The 25,018-nt window shown below is 38.8% G+C and overlaps 1 protein-coding gene across 3 annotated transcripts in view; it reads left to right on the top strand.

Moving 5' to 3' along the window:
* CLTC (clathrin heavy chain) overlaps positions 1–25,018 on the top strand; it is a 77,266-nt gene that overhangs the window by 22,227 nt on the left and 30,021 nt on the right. For 2 of the 3 annotated variants that reach the window (XM_055257858.2, XM_055257856.2), the window contains exons 2-10: positions 2,794–3,001; positions 5,885–6,153; positions 6,733–6,894; positions 9,699–9,812; positions 14,962–15,135; positions 19,588–19,785; positions 20,573–20,773; positions 22,971–23,123; positions 23,899–24,021. In XM_055257858.2, coding sequence (XP_055113833.1) covers positions 2,794–3,001; positions 5,885–6,153; positions 6,733–6,894; positions 9,699–9,812; positions 14,962–15,135; positions 19,588–19,785; positions 20,573–20,773; positions 22,971–23,123; positions 23,899–24,021 — 1,602 coding nt within the window. Of the gene's footprint in view, positions 1–2,793; positions 3,014–5,884; positions 6,154–6,732; positions 6,895–9,698; positions 9,813–14,961; positions 15,136–19,587; positions 19,786–20,572; positions 20,774–22,970; positions 23,124–23,898; positions 24,022–25,018 lie in introns of all 3 variants that reach the window. The other variant, XM_055257857.2, reaches the window with a different exon arrangement.

Raw genomic sequence — 25,018 nt, 5'->3', positions numbered from 1 at the left:
ATGTTTAATGAGAAAGTAATGTAAGGATTACATAGATTAGGGTTGCAGGCAATTCTGTCCCTTTAAAGCCAGATCTTTTATTTACTTATTTTTTAAGGTTTTTGCAGAGATGGGTCTCATTATGTTGCCCAGGCTGGTATCAAACTCCTGGGCTCAAGTGATCCTCTCATCTCAGCCTCCCAAAGTGCTGGGATTATAGGTGTGAACCAAGGTGCTAGGCCAAATCTTTGTTTTTTTCTACAAGTAAAACACCCTGAGGCTGAAGGTCATTGCTAACTGATGCAGCGTGTTTTTCTTACTGCTTTTTTTCTGGGGATCTAACAAGGAATTGGAAACACAGGTTTTTGACTTTCCTTTTTCCTCCTCATTGTTTTCTGATAGTGTTTTCTTAAAGTCATCTTCCACCTGCCTCTGAAGTTGAGTAGGAAGGAATCTGTTAGAATCACTTGGGGTTCAGTTAGTAGTGTCTGTGGTTTGCTTCCTTTTGTGGTTTTGAATTTAATTTCACTCTTTGACTAACACTATTTTTACTCCAACTTCCTCAAACACTGTGGGACTTAAGCTGTGACAGGTGAAACTCAGTGCCTTAGGTGAAGGCTTGGTAGAGACTTAGAAACAGAATTCTTACAGGGTAGCTTAGGATTCTTACAGGATAACTTACTGCTTTTAGGTATATCGCTCTATGAACTTCATGAGCCCACTGGAATGTTTTCTCCAATTATCGGAAAGGCTAATTATCAATTAAACTTAAGGAGTCTAAGGACCCTCTACTCAGAAAAATAGATGTGAGATCCTGTCTCAAAAGAAAAGTTAAAGTCAGGAAGAAGTTAAAATTAATGGTTTATAAGGCTTTACTACAACTAAATACATTATAAGTTACATACTTTAAAGCTAGTGTATTTGCCTTGCATTACAGCATATATTTGAGCTTGTAAAGCAGGTTAATCTTCTACTTTATTACGATGTTTGTATTAATGGTTAGGAGTTGTTTGACTTCTTGCCCCTGTATTCAGTGACTGAGTTACTGTAACTACACTTTATAACTGAGTTATAACATTTATAACTCAATACCAGTAGTAATTGAGATAGAAGAGTGAAGGGAAAGTAAAATGTAGCCTTGTAGTCTTATGTTATATCTTATTCAGAGCCTGGCCTGGTTATGTTTAAGCACTATTAGCAGAAGAGTTTGAGAAGAGAATTTAAATAAAATACAGTTAACTTGGCTGGTTTAGTCCATAAGATAATAGTGACAGTGGGCCGGACGCGGTGGCTCACGCCTGTAATTCTAGCACTTTGGGAGGCTGAGGCGGGTGGATCACCTGAAGTCAGGAGTTCAAGACCAGCCTGACCAACATGGAGAAACCCCATCTCTACTAAAAATACAAAAAAAATTAGCCGGGCGTGGAGGCTTATGCCTGTAATCCCAGTTACTCGGGAGGCTGAGGCAGAAGAATTGCTTGAACCCAGGAGGCGGAGGTTGCAGTGAGCCAAGATCGCGCCATTGCACTCCAGCCTGGGTGACAAGGGCGAAAACTCCGTCTTAAAAAAAAAAAAAAAAAAGATAATAGTGACAGTGGTGGTGTCTGTGGAGGAAAACTGTATTGCTAGAGGACAAGGGTAACAGAAAGACTTGATTTTTTTTTTCCATGCTTTTTCTTTTCTGGGGTGTGTGTGTGTGTGTGTGTGTGTGTGTATTTTGTACCATGCGAATTTATTATATTACCCTTGGAGGAAAGGGGGATAAAACTAGTCTGGCCAAGGCTAATAAAATAAAGCCTCCATGTAGCTTCTTTTAGTAGGACTTAATCTGTTACACCATAGTCACTCAGAGTATTAATAACCCACTGTGGTAGAGATTTCCTCCTAGTAACAAGTGACTTTTGTTCTTACATACTTAATTGGTTTGCAAAGACCTACCATCTTTAGATCCACTATATTTGTTTAGCAGATACTTTAGTATTTTCTGAGTACACAAAGCAAATCTAATTCCATTATTTTCCTTGTTAAAATCCTTAAGTAGCTCCCTTTGCCTGTAGAGTAAACTCAGGATTCTTACTGAGGTATGTTTAGCTTGTCAGTCTGGCCCTTGCTCATCTCTCTAACCTTAATTGTGTACTCCCTCAAACCTATAGTGTTACAAAAGTACTTGTAGTTCCCTTAGCCAACCACATTTTTACATCTCTGTGCTTTACCACACACTCTTTCTGTTGAGAATTCTCTCGCCTGCCTCCTTTGGACACATTGCTTTAGCTATGTAGCCTTTGACAAGATCCCTCTTACATATCTTTGTTTTGGCAGTTTTTGCACAGAATTAGAACTTGTTTGCTCTTGCTATTCAAGTTCCTTTATTTAGATCAAGAACTCTGTGACATTTGAAATCTTTTTATGCTTGTAACTTAATTTTTCAGCTTCTTGAAGCGTGAACAAATAACTGCTACATGTTAAGGGGGGGTAAGAGGACTGGTCCAATAGTTCCAAGGTCTTAAAATAAATCAAGAAACTCAATTACCTCAAATCCCTTGAACCATACATGCTACCTTGCAGATGTTGCTCTTTCCTTTAACTTCATCTGTATTTGTTCTACCTCTTATTTGAAACAGTTGAATGCCATGTTTGTTCAAAGAAGAGAAGGTCCAATACTTGGCTATTAATAGTCTCTCTAATTAACATAATGTAGATGTTATTGTGACCTTGAAGCATTAATGTTAAGTGAGGATTTGTGTTGATGGGCATATATGAATGTCAAGTCTTTGGAATCCACTTGGTAACATGGTTTATTATTATTTTTTATAGCTCCAGAACCTGGGTATCAACCCGGCAAACATTGGCTTCAGTACCCTGACTATGGAATCTGACAAATTCATCTGCATTAGAGAAAAAGTAGGAGAGCAGGCCCAGGTGGTAATCATTGATATGAATGACCCAAGTAATCCAATTCGAAGACCAATTTCAGCAGACAGCGCCATCATGAATCCAGCTAGCAAAGTAATTGCACTGAAAGGTATAAAAGAATGTGGGTTTTCCTTAAAACTTTTCCTATGTTTTTGGTGTTTTGTTTTGTTTTGTTTTTTGAGACAGAGTTTTACTCTTGTTGCCCAGGCTGGAGTGCAATGGCACGATCTTGGCTCACTGCAACCTCTGCCTCCCAGGTTCAAGAGATTCTCTTGCCTCAGCCTCCCGAGTTGCTGGAATTACAGGTGCCTGCCACCATACTCAGCTAGTTTTTTTGTATTTTTAGTAGAGATGGGGTTTCGCTATGTTGGCCAGGCTGGTCTCGAACTCCTGACCTCATGATCCGCCTGTGTTGGCCTCCCAGAGTGCTGAGATTACAGGCGTGAGCCACCACGCCCAGCCAACTCTTCCTATGTATTTATGCAAGTACAGTAACTAGAGTTTACCTTTTTAAGTATATTAAGTTTGGTTAAAGAAAATAGATCTGCTAATACTGAACTTGATTTAAACCACTTTAATTACTTTTACTTGGAATGTCTTAACATATATCTACTTAGAATAATTTTAAGTTTTAGAATAAATGCATTTAAATTTTGTATCTGGTATAAGACTGTGCTAAACATCTCTCTCTACAGAGGAAAGAAATTAGTGATTCATATTCTGGAATAGAACCTACTTTACTAATATTAGCACCTAAACATTGCAGAATTTTGTTATGATGATAAACTTGCCTTTGATTCTGTGCTTTTTTTTATACTTTGGGCTTGTGTTTCACTTAGATTATTGGGTTCTAGAAATGGCTTGAATTTACAGTAATTGTTTAAAGTGTGTTTGTATTTAGGTGGATATTAAAGCTCTTGAGTGAAGGGTATTTGAGTTTATTCAGACTAACTTTTTAATTGTCCCAACAAGGGAACTGTGCAGCTTAAGTCTAAACAGAGTTCAAAGATTCTTAGACTATCACAGAGGCTGTTTTCCTTTGAACTTTAGAATGAGACTAATTGACCCTTTAAAACAGATGTTTTTAAGAGGGCTCGGTGACAAACTGACTCTTAAAAAGGCATTCGATTGCCTATTTTTTGCTTTGTTATTCATTTTGATAGAAGGAAGAAGAGTTCAAGTTCCCAGTAATTTCTTGATAAATTTGTGACTAAGTTATTAGAGGGGCTGAACTTTGACTTTTCTTTACATGATTTAAACTGTGTATATAGTAATAATACTAGTTGGAGAGTAAATAGGGTTGGGTAGGACTAGCATATTCAAACAAATAAGTCACTATCACATATCTAAGGTAGAAGCTCATCTCATCTTGAGGAAAAATGTTCCAGCTTTCACATAGGACCAGATGTTTTGTGACAGTAAGTGTTTTACTTCTATTACTTCTATTTAGGGTATTAAGCTTCCTTCAGACTCTTTAAAGAATTTAAATTCAGGTCCTTAGCAATTCCCATGCCTCTCTATTAAAAGGCCATCATTTTAATTTTGCCAAAATTCTTTTCTATTTTTAATGTTATTGTTATCTTATCACATTTCTTAATGCTTTCTTATGTGTGCAGATGGTGAGTTATTTTAAATTAGATTGTATTAGTTATTGTCCTGTTCTATAAAAAGAATAAGTTGAAAAGATTTTCGGAGCATTGTACAATAGCATCATAGATTTGTCCCTGTATGTCTGCACTATGGAGTCAAACTGTCATCCCTCGTCCCCCTCCCCAAACCACCCCACTTATGTATATACTCCAACCCCTAATAATCTGGGGTTGAGGAAGGCAGCAAAGGAAAGTAAGTCATTGCAAAATACTGCTTCCCTCTGAAGCCAGTTTTGAACCCCTTGGCTTCTTTTTATAAACAGGACTGTAACTCTCACAATTTTTCAAGTCTGGTTGTGGTTTACATATTGTGTGGGATGGGAATAACATTCTTCATTTTATGAAAGAAATTTTTGCACATGTGGTAAGGAGGGTTGTAGTATAAAGCTGTATGTTTTGCCCCCCTTCTTTGTCCCCCCCCAGCACCCGAATCTTAAAATTTTGGTCCTTCAGGAGCCAGATTCTCTGTGTCTCAGGAATGGTGTTTTTCTGAGTCTTTAAAGACAAATCTTGATAGCCTAGTGATAGTTGTAGGCTTTGGCCTCTATTAATTTATACCAAATCACATTTTGAACTGATGGATTTCAAATTACAAGTACAAGCCTTTGCATCTGACTCAGTGGACTCTTAACACTCAAGGCAAATTTCATCCTTTTTTAACTAAATGCTTGCTTTCTTCATTGGATGAAGCTTGAACTTTGTTCTTATCTCCAGTATATTAACAGCATCTGAAACTATCCTCTTCCTTTGTCTCCCTCTCCTTTCCTCCAGCACCTCTACCTTCCCTTTGTTATCTTAAGCCAGTTAAATGTAGCAGGCACTTCTCTTATGTACTAGTGGCAACAAGACAGAATTGAAGCAGATCCTCTTTTTAAAAAGCAGTTTCCACAAGATTTATTTGGATGAGAGATGACTGCCTTTAAAAAAGTACATTTTCTTTCCCCCATGTGTTTGTTATCAGAGTTGCTTTGTCTTGTGTACAGGCAACTAAGTTTATGTGTAAAGTAAACATAATTACAAGTATGAAGGTGACAGCTTTGTTTTCAATTATTGTTAAAAAAAACTATTCATTAGGCTTATTTTCAGTTGGGATTTAGAATTCCATGGAAGTCATACTATCTGTTTAAAATGTGTTTATTAGAGATAATATAGTTTTTGCTTAAAACGTAGATGTAGATTGTTTGCTTAGTCTCAGCTGTTACCTCTTTAATGGTTGCTGCTGTATCGATGCAACTCCTCTCATAATAGAGCTATTTTTGTTTGGAAGTGACAGCTAGTCTAGGTAGGTATTCATTCTAAACTTTACTCTTTTAATGATTTATAATTCTTGATTTTGTTTTTAGCTGGGAAAACTCTTCAGATTTTTAACATTGAAATGAAAAGTAAAATGAAGGCTCATACTATGACTGATGATGTCACCTTTTGGAAATGGATCTCTTTGAATACGGTTGCTCTTGTTACGGATAATGCAGTTTATCACTGGAGTATGGAAGGAGAGTCTCAGCCAGTGAAAATGTTTGATCGCCATTCTAGCCTTGCAGGGTGCCAGATTATCAATTACCGTACAGATGCAAAACAAAAGTGGTTACTTCTGACTGGTATATCTGCACAGGTAACATTTTAACTAGTTTTTTTTATAAAGAAGAGGTTTAGAACACGGTTGTGCCCGGAATGCAGTTTGATTTTGAAATTAGGTCTTTCTATACTCAATCCTGTTGAATTTCACTTATTTTGGAAGACTTTTTTTTTCTTCCCTCCCATCCCTTCTCTTCTCCTTCCTCCCTCCCTTCCTTTCTTCTTCCTCGCTCGCTTGCTATACTGACATATAATTTCAGAATGTTCTTATCAAGCGTTTTTAGCTCTTCTGTGGAGATTGAGTAGAAATTGAGTTTCTGTAAGAATGATTTGGGATTTATTATGTAGTATTTACTGCAGAATGAATGCTTCTATACCTTTTTTGTTTAAGACGTATATGAGGCACATTTTAAACATTTATGTTAGGCTTTAACAGGATAATGTTTGGGGCTGATTTTAAGTTAAGAAGTACCAAATCTACAGTGAGAGATGAAGTAACAAATAATTATAAATCCTGCTAAAGATGACAAAGCATTCTAATTATTTCATTACTTGATGAATCTGAGAGTTTTTGATTTATGGGTCTCCAAACGTTATTCTCTTTGATCCTTTATAGCAAAATCGTGTGGTGGGAGCTATGCAGCTATATTCTGTAGATAGGAAAGTGTCTCAGCCCATTGAAGGACATGCAGCTAGCTTTGCACAGTTTAAGATGGAAGGAAATGCAGAAGAATCAACGTTATTTTGTTTTGCAGTTCGGGGCCAAGCTGGAGGGAAGGTAAGTTTTGGCTTTGATAATTATTTTAATGAGAACTTGTATTTGGCTTTCTGCTATGAATTAGTCATCTAATTTCAAAATAGCCTTCTCCTTTCCTAAGTAATTTTAGTATTCACATTTGTGGTGACTTAATTTGTTCAAATTTTGCATCTAGTGATACTTGCCTAAAATGAATAATGTTCTTTCACAACTCATTCTGTTGGCTGTTTATATTCTTTACTTTGATTGCTAAAGTACACATTTATATGCTGTACATCTAGAGAGTTTGATTTAGTAGGTGGTGCCCATAATTTTTTTGTTTATTTGTTGCTTTTTGAGACAGGGTGTCACTCTGTTGCCCAGGCTGGAGTGCAGTGGTGCAGTCATGGGCTCACTGTAGCCTCGACCTTCTGGGCTCAAGTGATCCCTCTGTCTCAGCCTCCCGAGTAGCTGGGACTACAGGCATGTGCCACCATGCGTGGCTAAATTTTGTATTTTTGTAGAGACAGGGTCTCACTATATTGCCCAGGCTGGTCTCAAACCTCTGGGTCCAAGTGATCCTCCCGCCTTGGTCTCCCAATATAATCTGCATTTTAAATACCTTATATGGCTTGATACAGAGGTAATGTAGACTACAGTTGAATAACATTGACTTAAGTTAGAGGTTTTCAACCGTGGCTACACATTGGAATCGCCTGGACAAATTGTAGTACTTTGTATATTAGACTTAGTTGCAGGTAATAGAAACAAGGTCTGGTTGATTAGAGCAATGGCCTATTTAGTGAAGGATATTGGATCATTTACAACAGCTGGGGAGGCTGTAAAACCAAGACTGGGAAATGAGGAGAAATAATGGAAAATGAGCAGTGGTCAGGGTCCCAGCCAACAGCTATTCCACAGAACTCTGAGGACACTTCTGGATCCATGATTGCATTTCTGGATGCCTGGAAATTCGATTTGACTACTATTTCCACTACCAGAGTAGAATCTCTGAAATCCTAATACTTTTGTGTTCCTAGCTCCCTGTTCAAAGTCTAGTTATAGGCAAGATCAGATGCCCACATCTTATGTCTGAGAGGTTTGGAAATAATTATTTGGTGTTTGGTGCTCCTAAAACAGAAGGCTGGTTCTACCACCAACAAAACTGGTAAAGAGTATTTTCCCTCTTGTTGTCCCATCAAGAAGAGGGTTTAGATTCTAGGCAGACCAAAAAATTTGAATTTCACTTTTGTTAGGACATGTGTCTCTTTCTCTTTGTAAGTAAGCAGTTTTTAAAAATTGAGATAGAGATTGCTTAAAATATCATCTGTAGCCTGTCAGGAGAGAAGAAACAGTAAGTAATGAGATACAATTCTGCTTAAAATTTCACGGTAGCCCCTGAATTGAGGAATAAGGCTACCAACACCTCAGTGTGACAAGGAATAGAAAGCACTGATATCTGAATTGATGAAATTTAAACAGAAAAAAACACATAGTTTTAGAAATTAGATATTATCCTTAAAACATAAGGCCAGGACATTTATTGAAAAGTTATACTAGAAAAAAGTTTCAATGTCATTTTGAACAGTATCTGGAAACCTGTTTATAGGTTATTGAGCCTGTTATTTCATACATGGTGCTATCCTGTCTGCCATGGCTTTTGAAGGAAGATATCAATTTTTTCAGTATGGCTAGTCATCCTAATGAAGGATGATGAGACCGTATAACATTCATATGGTATGTGTCTTGGAAACTGAATTTTTTTTGTCTGAGTTCATTTCTGGCATGACTAAGGAAAATATATAGTACTTTTTCATTGAGATTATTTACTTTTGTCTTGCCTGGCTTATGTGCAGCATCTGATATTTTAAACCAAAATGTTCTCATTTAGTTTATGGGATGTTTGTGATTAGAGAGACAACTCAAATTAGGTATATACATTCCTTCTGTTTTAGTGTATATGTATAGGTAGAGAACAGTTTAACAACTTAGGTTTCTATTTGGAAATACTAAATTAAAATTTAAAGCTAGGAGAAAAGTACCATTGTAGGTAATGTATTACCCTTCTATACCATTTATTTCTGGTAGATTATTTGAGGTATGATTATTTCAGATATTCAGATGACCTTTTTTTTTTTCTTTTTTTTTTTCGAGATGGAGTCTTGCTCTGTTGCCCAGGCTGGAATGCAGTGGTGCGATCCCGGCTCCCTGCAACCTCCGCCTCCTGGGTTCAAGCGATTCTCCTGCCTCAGCCTCCTGAGTATCAGCTGACTTTAAAAAATGTATTTATCTTAAAATAATACAGATTTATGGGAAGCTGTAAAGACAGTACAGAACAGTCCCCTGTGTTCTTTACCCGGTTTCTCCCAATGGCTACATCTTACACAGCTGTAGTACAGTAGAAAAACCAGGGCATTGACATTGGTGCAATTGTATAATTCTGTGTCATTTTGTCATGAGTAGATAACTACTTTATCACTACAGTGATTTCCCTTATGACTGTAGAGTCACACCCACTCCCCCTCTCACACCATCCCTAGCTCCTGGCAACCACTAATTTATTCTCCATCTCTATAATTTTGTCACTTTAGAAATGTTACATAAATGGAATCATACAGTATGTGACCTTTTAAGATTGGCTTCTTTTTTTTCACTCACCATAATGTTCGTGAAAGTTTGTTCCTTTTTATTATCAAGTATTCCATGGTAGGGATGTAACCAAAACCATTTAACGTCGATCTTCTGTAGAACATGTTGGTTGTTTCCATTTGGGGGCTACAAATAAAGCTTCTGTGATCAACTGCTAATGTATAGGTTTATATACATTTTTATTTTCTTTTGAACAGTTACATATTATTGAAGTTGGCACACCACCTACAGGGAACCAGCCCTTTCCAAAGAAGGCAGTGGATGTTTTCTTTCCTCCAGAAGCACAAAATGATTTTCCTGTTGCAATGCAGGTATTTTAAGCAAAATAAGTGACTTTTTAAAAATCTCTCCTTTTAAAAGAAGTTAACCCAAAGACTATTCATGGTACATCTAATTTAAGTGATGCTTAAAAGAATACTCTTACAAAGTTTATTAGTGAAGCTTTGTAAAATAATACCTTGGCCTTTCGTACAGGACTACCTTGGGCATATTATGAGGTTTGGCTCAGACCACCACAATAAAGTAAATACCACAACAAAGTGAGTCATAAGAATTCTTTGGTTTCCCAGTGCAGATCAAAGTTACACTTAACACTATGCTATAGTCTACTGTAAAATGTGAAATAGCATTGTCTAGAAATTTAAAAATACTTTATTGCTAAAAAATGTTAATGATTATTTGAGCATTTAGTGAGTTGTAATCTTTTTGCTTGTGGAAAGTCTTTTCTCAATGTCGATGGCTGCTGAATAATCAGAGTGGTGGTTGCTGAAGGTTGAGGTGGCTGTGGCAGTTTCTTAAAATAAGACAGCAAAGAAGTTTGCTGCATCAGTTGACTCTTTCACAAAAGATTTCTCTATGCATTGCTGTTTGACAGCATTTTACCCACAGTAGATCTTTCAGAATTGGAGTCAGTTCTTTCAAACCCTGCCACTGCTTTATTAGCTAAGTTTCTGTAATAATCTAAATCCTTTGTTGTCATTCAGCAATGTTCACAGCACCTTTACCAGCAGTAGATTTTATCTCAAGAAACCTCTTTTCTTTGCCCTTCCTTAAGAAGCAGCTCCTTTACTAGGAGATTACAGTAATTCAGTCACATTTTTAGGCTCTATTTCTAATTCTGGTTTTCTTGCTATTCCTACCACATCTCCACTTACTTGCTCCACTCAAGTCTTGAACCCCTCAATCATCCATGAAGGTTGGAATCAGCCTCTTCCAAACTCCTTTTAATGTTGATATTTTGACTTCCTCCCATGAATCATGAATGTTCTTAATGACATTTAGAATGATGAATCCTTTCCAGATTCACCATTACTTAAATTTACTGTGGTGAATACTTTCCAGATTCACTTGAATTTACTTTGCCCAGATCCATCAGACGAATCACTGTTCAGGGCAGCTGTGGTCTTATGAAAGATATTTCTTAAATAAGAAGACTTATAAGTCAAAATTACTTCTTTGTTCCATAGGCTTCAGAATGGGTACTGTCTTAGCAGACATGAAAGCAATATTAATCTCCTTCTATATCTCCATTAGAGCTGTGGGGTGACTATGTGCATTGTCGATAAGCAGTAACATTTTGAAAGGAATCTTTTTTTTTCTGAGCAGTAGGTCTCAACAGTAGGCATAAAATATTTAGTAAACCATGCTGTAAACAGATGTGCTGTCATCTGGGCTTTGCTGTTCCATTTCTATAGCATAGGCAAAGCAGATTTAGCATAATTCTTGAAGGTCATAGGATTTTTGGAATAGCAGATGAGCATTGGCTTCAACTTAAAGTCACCAGCGTCATTAGTTCCTAATAAGAGAGTCAGCGTGTCCATTAAAGCAAGCCATTGACTTCTCTTTAGAGAAAAGCTGTTGTTCAGTGTAGCCACCTTCAATGATCTTAGCTAGATCTTCCATATAACTTGCTGTAGCTTCTACATCAGTACTTGGTTTTTCACCTTGCACTTTTATGTTATAGAGATGGTTTATTTGCTTAATCCTCACAAATCAACTTATGCTACCTTCAAATTTTTCTTCTGTTGCTTTCTCACCTCTCTGAGCCTTCACAGAATTGAGGAGAGTTAGGGCCTTAAACTAGATTAGGCTTTGGCTTAAGAGAATGTTGTAGCTGGTTGGATCTTTTATTTTATTTTATTTTATTTTATTGATTGATTGATTGATTGATTGAGACAGAGTCTCTCTCTGTCGCCCAGGCTGGAGTGCAGTGGTGCGATCTTGGCTCACTGCAAGCTCCGCCTCCCGGGTTCATGCCATTCTCCTGCCTCAGCCTCCCGAGTAGCTGGGACTACAGGCGCCCACCACCACGCCTGGCTAATTTTTTTGTATTTTTAGTAGAGACGGTGTTTCACCGTGTTAGCCAGGATAGTCTGGATCTCCTGACCTCATGATCCGCCCGTGTTGGACTCCCAAAGTGATGGGATTACAGGCGTGAGCCCCTGCGCCCGGCCGATCTTTTTTTTTCTTTTCTTTCCTTCTCTTCTTTTCTTTTTCTTTTTTTGAGACAAGAGTCTCACTCTGTCACCCAGGCTGGAATGCAGTGGTGCGATCTTGGCTCACTGCAAGCTCCGCCTCCCAGGTTCACGCCATTCTCCTGCCTCAGCCTCCGGAGTAGCTGGGACTACAGGCGCCCACCACCACCCTTGGCTAATTTTTTGTATTTTTAGTAGAGATGGGGTTTCACCATGTTAGCCAGGATGGCCTCTATCTCCTGACCTCGTGATCCACCCACCTCGGCCTCCCAAAGTGGTGGGAATACAGGCATGAGCCACCATGACCGGCCTCCTCTCCCTCTCTTTCTGCCTCTCCCTCTCCATCTCTTCCTTTCCCTTTCCCTCTCCCTCTTTAAAGAGACAGGGTCTCCCTCTGTTGCCCAGGCTGGATTGCAGTGGTGTGATCATAGCTCACTGCAGCCTTGGAACTCCTGGGCTCAAGTGATCCTCTTGCCTCAGCCTCCAGAGTAGCTAAGAGTAGGTAGGACTACAGGTACACGCCACTACGCCTGGCTATTTAAAAAATATTTTAGAGACAATGTCTCACTGTGTTGCCCTGGCTGGTCTTTTTTTTTTTTTTTTTTTTTTTTTTGACACTGAGTCTCTCCGTTGTCCAGACTGGAGTGCAGTGGCGCAATCTCAGCTCACTGCAATCTCTGCCTCCTGGATTCAAGCGATTCTCATGCCTCAGCCTCCCGAGTAGCTGGGATTACAGGCAACCGCCACCACACCCAGCTAATTTTTGTATTTTTAGTAGAGTCGGGGCTTTGCCATGTTGGTCAGGCTGGTCTTGAACTCCTGACCTCAAATGATCTGCCCACCTCAGCCTCCCAAAGTGCTGGGATCACAGGAGTGAGCCACCATGCCCGGCCCAGGCTGGTCTTAAACTCCTGACCTTAAGTGATCCTTCTGCCTCAGCCTCCTGTGTGGCTGGGATACAGACACATACCACTGCACCTGGCTAGTGTATAACATTTTTATTTGTATTTTTATTTGAGATGGTCTCGCTCTGTCACCCAGGCTGGAGTGCAATGGTGCAATCTTGGCTCACTGCACTCTCCACGTCTCGGGTTCAAGTGATTCTTGTGCCTCAGCCTCCCATGTAGCTGGGATTACAGGCGTGCACCACCCCACCTGGGTAATTTTTTTGTATTTTTAGTAGAGACAGGGCTTCACCATGTTGGTCAGGCTGGTCTCGAACTCCTGACCTCAAGTGATCCACCCACCTCAGGCTCCCAAAGTGCTGAGCCACTGCACCCAGCTGTGTATAACATTTTTCTTTTAGAGACGGAGTCTCACTCTGTCGCCTGGCTGGAGTGCAGTGGCACCATCTCAGCTCACTGCAACCTCTGCCTCCAGGGTCAAGCAATTCTCCTGCCTCAGCCTCCCCAGTAGCTGGGACTACAGGCACACGCTGCCATGCCTGGCTAATTTCTTCCGTATTTAGTAGAGACAGGGTTTCACTGTGTTGCCCAGGGTGGTGTTGAACTCCTGAGCTCAGGCAGTCCACCCACCTCGGCCTCCTAAACTGCTAGGATTACAGGCGTGAGCCACCGCACCTGGCCTATAACATTTTAAAAGAGAGAAAAACTGCTCATTTAGATAGTTACATAAATTCAAAAGTAGAATCGTTTTATTTCTTTTTGGCCTGCAAAACATTACCTCAATATGGCAAGTACCTAAAGTTTGACTTTGTCTGTGGTCATTTTCTTAGATGTGAGAAAATGAGACTGGGATTACATTTGTAAGCCACTGCACCAGTGCGCTTTCTGCATATCAGCAAGAAAGCTGTTCGGTTTTCTTATCATTTGTGTGTTCACTGGAGCAGCACTTCTAATTTCCTTCAGGAACTTTTCCTTTGTATTCACAACTTGGCTAGGTCAAAAGGCCCACCATTCAGCCTGTCTCGGCTTTGGACATGTCTTTCTCACTAAACTTAAAATTACTTCTAGCTTTTGATTTAAAATGAGAGGTAGAACACGTAGAGGCAATTGTAGAGTTATTATATTGGCCTAATTTCATTATTGTTGTGTCTCAGGGAATAGGGAGGCCTGAGGAAAGGGAAAGAAATGGGAGAACAGCTGGTTGGTGGAACAGTCAGAACACACACAATATTTGTCAGTTCAGTTTGCTGTCTTATGTGGGTGCAGTTCATCGCACCCTAAAATAATTATAATAGTAACATCAAAGATGACTGGCCACAGATCAACATAACAGATATAATAATGAAAAGGTTTGGCCGGGCGCGGTGGCTCACGCCTGTAATCCCAGCACTTTGGGAGGCCGAGGTGGTCGGATCACAAGGTCAGGAGATCGAGACCATCCTGGCTAACACGGTGAAACCCTGTCTCTACTAATTAGCCGGCACGGTGGCGGGTGCCTGTAGTCCCAGCTACACGGGAGGCTGAGGCAGGAGAATGGCGTGAACCCAGGAGGCAGAGCTTGCAGTGAGCCGAGATTGCGCCACTGCACTCCAGCCTGGGCGACAGAGCGAGACTCTGTCTCAAAAAAAAAAAAAAAAAAATGAAAAGGTTTGAAATACTGTGAGAATTAATGAAAACGTGACACAGAGACACTGAAGAGAGCACATGCTGTTGGAAAACAGCACCAATAGGCTTGCTCGATGCAGGGTTGCCATAAACCTTCCATTCGTAAAGATTCATCTGCCCTGCAAAGTGCAGTAAAATGAAGTATGCCTGTGATACGTAAATTGTGCTATCCTAAGTTTTGAATTGTCTTTCCTTTTATCAGTTTCATTCATATTCTTGTGTTATATAAGAGCTTGGGATATCCGTATTTAAATGTACTGTAAAAATGAAGGAAACTTTAAATATTAGCTTATAATTTTTCAAATAACCCTCTTGTTCTAGAATTTTACCATCTCTAAAATGGAATTAGACTGAATGTTTTTATTTTCTGTTTGTAGATTCATTATTTTACTAAAGTGTTGATTTTCTTTTTATAGATCAGTGAAAAGCATGATGTGGTATTCTTGATAACCAAATATGGTTATATCCACCTCTATGATCTTGAGACTGGTACCTGCATCTACATGAATAGAATCAGTGGAGAAACAATTTTTGTTACTGCACCTCATGAAGCCACAGCTGGAATAATTGGAGTAAACAGAAAGGGACAAGTAAGGAAACCTTGAAACTTAAGCAATAAAATAAGATACCCTAATGAGCTGGGAACAATCCTGTACTTTTGAGAAATTACCCCCCAAAATAATAAAATAGAAAATAAACACATTACTGTTAGTTTTTTTCCAAAAAGTAAATAGTAACTTTGGATATTAGAAAATAGTATATATCAAAGCACGATGTTTTAAGCTGATAAAAAAGAAAATAATATATACCTAAAAATAGAGATGTGTATGAATGCAAAGTCTCTCTTTAATCCTGTCTCAGAGAAACTGGTTTATAGCCATCTAGGACTGTATAGATGCATTACTGTCAAAAAGTGATTCTCCATGCAAAGAAACAATTTAGGGTCATATTTGACAGACTGTTCTTTTTAAGGAATTTTCTGTTATCTCCAAGGCAAAGCAATTATCAACTACAGGGAAAAGAATTCTACCTACATCCCTTTTCCTAGCTCCTTAATTAAGCATTACTGTTACATGTTAGAAGGTGATGTTTCAGTACCTCTTGTGGGATGCCTGGAAAGTTAATCAGTTTGGTAGGAAAAATATCAGTTCTAAATTTGTCATTTTTGCAAAACCTCTTCATACCATCTAGCAAGTGATTCTTTATCTGTCATCTTATTATTTTAATTTTTTTTTTTTTCTTGAGATGGAGTCTTGCTCTGTCACCCAGGTTAGAGTGCAGTGGCATGATCTCAGCTCACTACAACCTCCACTTCCTGGGTTTAAGCCGTTCTCCTGCCTCAGCCTCCCAAGTAGCTGCAATTACAGGTGTGAGTCACCACACCCGGCTAATTTCTGTATTTTTAGTTAGAGGCGGGCTTTCACCATGTTGGCCAGGCTGGTCTCAAACTCCTGACCTTGTGATCCTCCTGCCCCAGCCTCCCAAAGTGCTGGCATTACAGGCGTGAGTCACGGCGCACAGCCTATTTTAATATTAATAAGAATATTTTACCAGGAGGTATGTTAATTTTCTGAAAAATGGCTAAAAATTTTAAAAATACTGTTACTGGTCTTGCCTTTTACTCGTTTTCTTCCAAATTAGTATTTTTCCCAGATCATAAGCAAAGGAAGTAGATAGGTTTTGTTTCTCCTTCATTCAGTTAGTTTTTGAAAAATGTTATGTATATGAAGAGACAGTTCCTCTAGGGAAAGGGAGTACATCCCTACCTACCCATGCCCCACCTTAACTCCAGACCTGGTTAGGTGTTTCTGCTCTGTACTCCTAGAACTTAGGGCTTTCTCCTCATAACACTTACCATACTTATTAAAATTGCTTGCTAAGCTGTTGCAGTCACTATTCGTCATTAGAAAAAGGGATTGTCTTTAGTAAATTATATTTCTAGCACCAGTCTGTCTGGGACAAAAGCAGTTTTAAAAATTCAGTAGCTTTCAGATATTCAGTTATGAGTGTCTTGCTTAGAAAAATCAAGAATAAGGCTAGGCTCAGTGGCTCACACCTGTAATCTCAGCACTTTGGGAGGCTGACGCGGGCAGATTGCCTGAGCTCAGGAGTTCAAGACCAGCCTGGCCAACATGGTGAAACCCCATCTCTACTAAAAATATAAAAAGTTAGCTGGCTATGGTGGTGCATGCCTATAATCCTAGCTACTTGGGAGGCTGAGGCAAGAGAATCACTTGAACCTGGGAGGCAGGGGTTACAATGAGCTGAGATTGCACCACTGCACTCTAGCCTGGACGACAGAGCAAGACTCTGTCTCAAAAAAAAAAAAAAAAAAAAAAAAAAAATCAAGAATATATTGGCCTTTTTTGGTAAACTAGATTAGTGATAATTTAATAATCATGAAGTCGTGAAGCCAGGGGCTATTTTTTTTTTTTTTAACTCTTAATTAAAAAAAAAAAAGAAAAAGATGGGCCGGGCGCAGTGTCTCATGCCTGTAATCCCAGTACTTTGGGAGGCTGAGGTGGGTGGATCACCTGGGGTCAGGAGTTTGAGACCAGCCTGACCAATATGGTGAAACCCCGTCTCTACTAAAAATATGAAAAAAAAATTAGCTGGATGTGGTGGCAGGCGCCTGTCGTCCTAGCTACTCGGGAGGCTGAGACAGGAGAATTTCTTGAACCCGGGAGGCAGAGGTTGCTGTGAGCCGACATTGTGCCACTGCACTCCAGCCTGGGCGACAGAGCAAGACTCTGTCTCAAAAAAAAAAAAAGAGAGAGAGACAGGGTCTTGCTGTGTTGCCTAGGCTGGTCTTGAACTCCTGAGCTCAAGCAATCCTCCTGCCTTGGCCTCCCAAAGTGCTAGGATTACAGGCATGAGCCACCACACCTGGCCCCTTTTTGTTTCTGTTGTTGTGCTGTTTTAAGATAACGCTTAACCTAAAGTACCTTAAATAATTTCATGATACATTCTTGGTGTTCATAACTCTAATTCTGGGAACTTGTTGATTGTTACTTTCTCTTCCTCCCAAATTTTATGTGCCAGCTACTTTGAGTAAAGAGATGAGTATTTACAGTAACCTTAGGGCTTTCTTCTACTCTTTGCTAAAGTCTACTAACTTGGCATATTCCCTGAAGGAATGAGTAAGTGGCTTCTATGGGTTGAAAAAGCAAAATCAAAGTGATGTTATAGTCAACATCTGACTTAAATTCTGAATTTGATAGAACTGAGTACTTTAGAAGACACTGGAACCTTTTCTGTTTCCTGTAGCAGATCTTATTAAGTACTGGTTGCTAGAAATCTGCTAGAACAGTCTTTAAGTATGATAAGGATAAAACTGTGGATTCAGTATTTGGGGAAACCTAAGGCAGCAATCAATAGGAGGCTTCAGAAAATGTAATTGGAACTGGATTTTCTGTTTATCTTTCTCATTCTTTATAGGAGGTAAGATTTGAGTTAAGGTTGGGTCTCAGGAATGCAAATAACTATAAAGAAAGTAATTATTACTTTCTTTAAATAAGCCTTGAGGATGGAGGTCAGACCTATAGAAGTAAAATCTTGGAGGTTGAAATTTCTTCATTTTCCCTGAAAGGAGTAGTAGAATAGGCAGGGCAGACTGTTACCTATTTATCTATTTGGTTCACTGAGTTCTCAAGTATTTTTCAATTCTTACTGATTTGGGGACAGAAATTTCCTATATTCATTTATTCAACAAACTAAATATGTTTTATGCTACACTAATTGCATATTGCTAGTAATACAATTAAACAAAGACCAGCCCCCTTTCCTCATGTGAACAGTAGCTGAGAAAAAATTATACAATTATATTAGGTTGAGAAGTGCTGTTAGGGGTAATATGAGTAGTTTATAAGCTAGGGCATATGACTAGTTCTGCACTGGGGAAAGGGATGGATGGATAGAGAAGGACTCCCTTTCTCTATGGCAGTTGACAGTAGTTCAGCTTTTGGGGCAAGCCAGAAAGTATTCTGTGGCATTGAGAGGTTTGAGGGTAGGTAACTTTTCCAAACAAGCAATTAGAAATTGGCCTTTACTGATATTATTTTTTTATTTTTATTTTATTTTTATTTTTATTTTTATTTCTTTTGAGACAGAGTCTCCCTCTGTTGCCCAGGCTGGAGTGCAGTGGTGCCATCTTGGCTTACTGAAACCTCCGCCTCCTGGGTTCAAGCGAATTCTCTGGCTTCAGCCTCCCAAGTAGCTGGGACTACAGGCGTGTGCCACCACGCCCAGCTAATTTTTGTATTTTTTTTTTTTTTAGTAGAGGTGGGGTTTCACCATGTTGGTCAGGCTGGTCTTGAACTCCTGACCTCATGATCCACCTGCCTCAGCCTCCCAAAGTGCTGGGATTACAGGTGTGAGCCACTGCGCCCAGCCTATTTTTTCAAGCACCTACCATGTTCCTTGTATTATGTTAGCTGCTTGAGGATTCAGTGGTCCCTCCCTTCACTGAGTATATAATCTGCTCTCTAGGAATGAAAATGTAATTAACGAAAATTACTGAAAAATTCTTGTAAAGAAAAATCCTAAAATTAAAAGGAGTGTATCTTAAACAACTTGCAAGTGAACCCTAAATGTCATTTAGATATCATAGCTTCTTCAGTGTCATTTTCTGTAGGTTATCAAGATTGAAGTCCTCAAGAAGTTTTAAATTATGTGGAGTTGTCTTTCAGAGCTCAATTAAGTGGGAATGTTAATTTTCGATACTGACTGTGTTAAGAATGAATAGATGGTATCAAAGCAGTTAGTTTGGACAATGAAGTAAGAAGTTACTTAGATTATAGAATAGCCATATTTTAGGAACCACATAATGGCCTAACACTCTATGACATTTGTTTTCAAATCTCCTTGTTTTTCTCCTTGTCTTCCTTCCTTCCTTTCTTTTATTATTTTTTAATGGCAGCAAGAAAACAGCTGTCACAATTTCATTACCTTTGCGACTCAATATTAACCTGTTCTAAACAGATTTGGTATCATTTGTATCCAAATGAAAACATTGCAGCTATATTTTATTCTTTAAATTGCAGGTTCTGTCAGTGTGTGTGGAAGAAGAAAACATAATTCCTTACATCACCAATGTTCTACAAAATCCTGATTTGGCTCTTAGGATGGCTGTACGTAATAACTTAGCTGGTGCTGAAGAACTCTTTGCCCGGAAATTTAATGCTCTTTTTGCCCAGGGAAATTACTCGGAGGCAGCAAAGGTGGCTGCTAATGCACCAAAGGTAAAGAGTTATGAAAATGAAGCTGTCATGACATTAATCCATTGTTAATATTTTGTTTCTTATATTGCTAGAAAAGGAACCAGCTTCCTACAGATAAACTGTTTTTAGATTACATTTGGGTTACATTTTCCTTTAGTAGAATTCCTTGTCAATGCCTCTAGATTTGGTTAATTTTCTCTGGATTTGATTAGTTTTTTAAACCCAGATTGTTAAAAGGATATGTAGGTCTAGAAAGCTTTTGATTTACATAGATGTAATAATGTTTAGTTATTTAGGTGTGATACTGTTTGACCTCATAAATGATAGTTACTGATTTTATTTCCATAAGTTGGACATGAAATACATACTGTCCAATTTTATGGTGGGTAGAGCTGTCAAAATTAGGCTGAATTTATTCTTATCACTTTTGATGTTAGTTTATGGTGGACTGAATTAACACCTTACATTCCTGACCAATATTCATTATGAAATTTGTACTTAATTTAATATGAACTTGGGATAATGCCTAGCTATAACTGTTTTATGATTATAACTATTCTCTTACACACTGACATTGTAATTTAAGTTGATGTATTTTTGATTCTGGATAATCTTATAACATTGAACCAGGGGTATGAAAGACAGTGACTAAATATTTACTCCAGATGGTGAAGATTTGAAACTTCCTAACTTGATGTTAATAGATGGATTCATTCCTTTAAGATTGACCTAAGAGATTGATCTCTATGCGGTGATTAGTGTGATGTTTGGATCACTTTTGAAGAGTGTTTAACATTTCTCCTTAAAGGGAATTCTTCGTACTCCAGACACTATCCGTCGGTTCCAGAGTGTCCCAGCCCAGCCAGGTCAAACTTCTCCTCTACTTCAGTATTTTGGTATCCTTTTGGACCAGGGACAGCTCAACAAATATGAATCCTTAGAGCTTTGTAGGCCTGTACTTCAGCAAGGGCGAAAACAGCTTTTGGAGAAATGGTTAAAAGAAGATAAGGTACATTAAATTGTGTTGACATAATCTTGCTTTGGTTGCATTAAATATGATATTAGCAAGTTAAAATCATTTAGGCTGCACCACAATGTCTCCATTACTGCTGGTAGAAACAGAACAAAAACACACATTGCATAAGATGGATTCACTTATTTCTTTTTGAAAATATATATATTTTTTCGCCGGGCATGGTGGCTCAGGCCTGTAATCCCAGCACTTTGGGAGGCTGAGGTGGGTGGATCATCTGAGGTCGGGAGTTTGAGACCAGCTGACCAACATGGAGAAGCCCCGTCTCTACTAAAAATACAAAAATTAGCCGGACGTGGTGGCAGGTGCCTGTAATCCCAGCTACTTGGGAGGCTGAGGCAGGAGAATCGCTTGCATCCGGGAGGTGGAGGTTGCAGTGAGTTGAGGTTGCGTCACTGCACCCCAGCCTGGGCGATAGAACGAGACTCAGTCTTAAAAAAAAAAAAAAAGTTGGATCTTAGTAAGACAGGATGGCTATCTAATTAGCAATGAGATACTGTTTCCCAGAGATTTCACAGAATGTTAGTTGGTGTTACATGGAAAAATATTTAACTTGGTTTCTTGAAATTTATTTAAATATGAACCTTTTCTAAATGTTAACTAGCTTTCTTTACTGTAGGTCTTCTCCATGCCTTTTATATTCACTCAGTACTTATTTCTCTTTACAGAGAGCATATAATGGTAGTATGTTTTTCTGAGCACATTATTCCTTATGTGGAATAGTGACTGAGAAACAGCCAAAGGATGTTGTTTGTTTCTACGATAACAAACAAGTTTTAGCTGTCCATTAGTGTTAATTCCTTTCACACCACCATATAAAAAAGCCTTTCTCCTCAAAGTTGTAGTATGGAATTGCCGTTGTCAAGAACTGAAGTAGTATTGTTTAAAGCACTCTGAATAGTGAATAACATTTAATCTTACTATTCTTTCAGCATTAGTATATGTTAGGACTGTTTTTATACTATTAATTCTAAGTCCTTGTTTCTTGACCCAGTTTCTGGCAATCTTGTAAGATTCCAGAGAATACTACATCAGATTTGGGATACTTGGACAGGAGTCTCTGATGAAGAATAGCCACACTAGCGAGTATTTGAGGTCCATCCTAATTGATTAAGATAAGGCAGGGCTGAGTTTGGTGGCTCACGCCTGTAATCCCACTACTTTGGGAGGCTGAGGCAAAAGGATCACTTGATGCAAAGAGTTTGAGGCCAGCCTAGGCAATACAGCGAGACCCTATTAAATAAATACACAATATTTTTTAAAAAGATAAGGGAGGGTGAGAACAGCTAAGGTAACTGAGTTGACCTACGTAACAGGGTGAAAGCTTTTTAGATATCATTACCCTTTTCTGTGAACAGTCATATGGGACCATTTGTGGTATTAATAAAAGAGACATTAATCAACTATTCATTAGCATGTTCAGTTAAGATTATCGACTCTGATACAACTTTTTATTTTTGGCACTAAATATCATTTATAAGAGCTAGTCTCCAAAGTAGAAAATCAACTTTAGTATGTAAACCAGAACTCTTAGGAAATGAATTTCCAGATTGGGCAGCTGAATGAGTAAGGCAGACTGAATAACACAGAAGACGGTATCTGCCTGTATACTACCTAAAAATTCTTAAGAGTGTCCTTCATGCCCTATAAGCTTAAATCCAAGTCAAGAAGATAGTGGTGCTTAGATCCTTCAGACATATATAGGTTACACTGTGAGTTTAATAACTGTCCTTATGGTAAACCTCATCTGGTTCCTTCATTATCAAATTTTCAGTTGATAACATTACATTAAAAGTTGCTTTTTGTTTTTGAAAAACTGGGGCCATGTGATGTGAGTCTGATACCTGAATATTCTTAGTAGTTAGAAGTACAAGAGGTATAAGATTCTGCTTTAAAGTACTTAAATCCTTAACAAGGTAGTTAATAGTATCTATAAGATTGCAGTCTTGGTGAGCTTTTTATCTTTAAACAGGATTTGTGGAGAATTCTACTGAGACATTGCTGTGAACACAAGATTAAGAGTCTACCAACCACAACCCCTGCATATTTATAATATATTCTGTGAAACTAAGTACCTTTCATACTAGTTATTACTTATAGTGGACATAGTGTCAACTGCTCATTTCTAAAACAGTTCATGGATCACTAAACAATCTCTTTTTCCTTTGGACAGCTGGAATGTTCTGAAGAACTGGGTGATCTTGTGAAATCTGTGGACCCTACATTGGCACTTAGTGTGTACCTAAGGGCTAACGTCCCAAATAAAGTCATTCAGTGCTTTGCAGAAACAGGTCAAGTCCAGAAGATTGTTTTATATGCTAAAAAAGTGAGTTCAATGAAACAAATTCTCAGCATGAATTCATTGAAGCATTGACAGAGAAATTAGCCTGTATTAACTCTTGGTTACTTTAATAGTGAATTTCCTTTCATTTTGATTTACTTTGAAATGTATAAAAATTCTCTTACCCCTCATATCAAATTCATACTTGTTAAATTGAGAAAATTACTCTTGCATGGCTTACCAGAATTTCAGATAGCAGGCACGTTTAACATGTTAGAACAAACTTGAAATATTCATTTATTGAAAATGGATAAGCCAGGCCAGGCGTGGTGGCTTGCGCCTGTAATCTCAGCACTTTGGGAGGCCAAGGCGGGCAGATCACTTGAGCTCAGGAGTTTGAGACCAGCCTGGGCAACATGGGGAAACCTTGTCTTTACTAAAAATACAAAAAAGTAGCCAGGCATGGTGGTGTGTCTGTGGTCTTAGCTACTCAGGAGGCCAAGGTAGGAGGATCACTTGAGCCCAGGGGGCAGACGTTTCAGTGAATCAAGATTGCACCTCTGCACTCCAGCTTGGATGACAAAGCAAGACTGTGTCTTAAAAAAAAAAAAGAAAAGAAAATGGATAAGCCAGTTATAAAAATTGACAGATGTTTGTTCAAATATGTCAACACCAAGGTCTAACTGGGCACCTTAAATTGAAAATGAATTTGTGCTTTCACCAGTAGTTCTATATTAGTGAGATTTTATAGTAGAAAAAGTCTTTAAATGCTATAAAATTGAAACTTAGGAGCAGTGTTTAAGTCTTTGTTTGTTTATAGGTTGGATACACTCCAGATTGGATATTTCTGCTGAGAAATGTAATGCGAATCAGTCCAGATCAGGGACAGCAGTTTGCCCAAATGTTAGTTCAAGATGAAGAGCCTCTTGCTGACATCACACAGGTAATGTGATTAAAATATATTTTATAGAAGCTGATTGAAATGGAGAGTGGGGGCCAGCCGTGGTGGTTCACTTGGGAGTCCAAGGTGGGAGGATTGCTTGAGGCCAGGAATTCAAGACCCGTCAGGGCAACATTGTGAGACCCTGTAACTACAAAAAGTTTAAAAATCAGCTGGGTGTGGTGGCACATGCCTGTCGTCCCAGCTACTCGGGTGGCTGAAGTGGAGGGATAGCTTGAGCCTGGGAGGTCGAGGCTGCAGTGAGCTGTGATTGTGCCATTGGACTCCAACCTGGGCAACAGAGTGAGACTCTCAAAAAGAAAAAAAAAAAGGAAAACTTACAGTTTGTAGAAATTAAAGCTTTGTCACTCTACATGGATAAACCTCAAATGCCTTGCAAAAAAAGCAAGTTGCAAAAGAATGGACAGTATGAAACCATCTGCATGTAGTTTTAATACATGCAAAACAAACATCTTATTTAGAGATGTATGTGTATTAAAAATATGAAAAATACATGGGGATGATAAAACAGGATAGTGTTGCCACTGGGTGTGGGGAGAGGGAAGAGAGATGCATTTGTAAGTGTGAGTCAGAGTCCTTCATATTTATGCTGTTGGTTTTCAAAAGTTGATAAAAATAAAGGTCTGTCAGGCTGGGCGTGGTGGCTCAAGCCTGTAATCCCAGCACTTTGGGAGGCTGAGGTGGGCAGATCACCTGAGGTCAGGAGTTTGAGACCAGCCTAGCCAATATAGCAAAACCCTGTCTTTACTAAAAATAACAAAAAATTAGCTAGGTGTGGTGGCGGATGCCTGTAATCCCAGCTACTCGGGAGCTGAGGCAGGAGAATCGCTTGAACCCAGGAGGTGGAGGTTGCAGTGAGCTGAGATCGTGCCGTTGCAGTGAGCTGAGATCATGCCATTGCACTCCAGCCTGTACAATGAGAGCGAAATTCTGCCTCAAAAAAATAAAATAAATAAATAAAATAAAGGTCTATCAGTTC

This window comes from Symphalangus syndactylus, chromosome 20 (assembly GCF_028878055.3).
Source record: "Symphalangus syndactylus isolate Jambi chromosome 20, NHGRI_mSymSyn1-v2.1_pri, whole genome shotgun sequence".
NCBI lineage: Eukaryota > Metazoa > Chordata > Mammalia > Primates > Hylobatidae > Symphalangus > Symphalangus syndactylus.
Note: the sequence above shows the minus strand (reverse complement) of the source record. Positions and strands in the feature narration are given on the sequence as shown.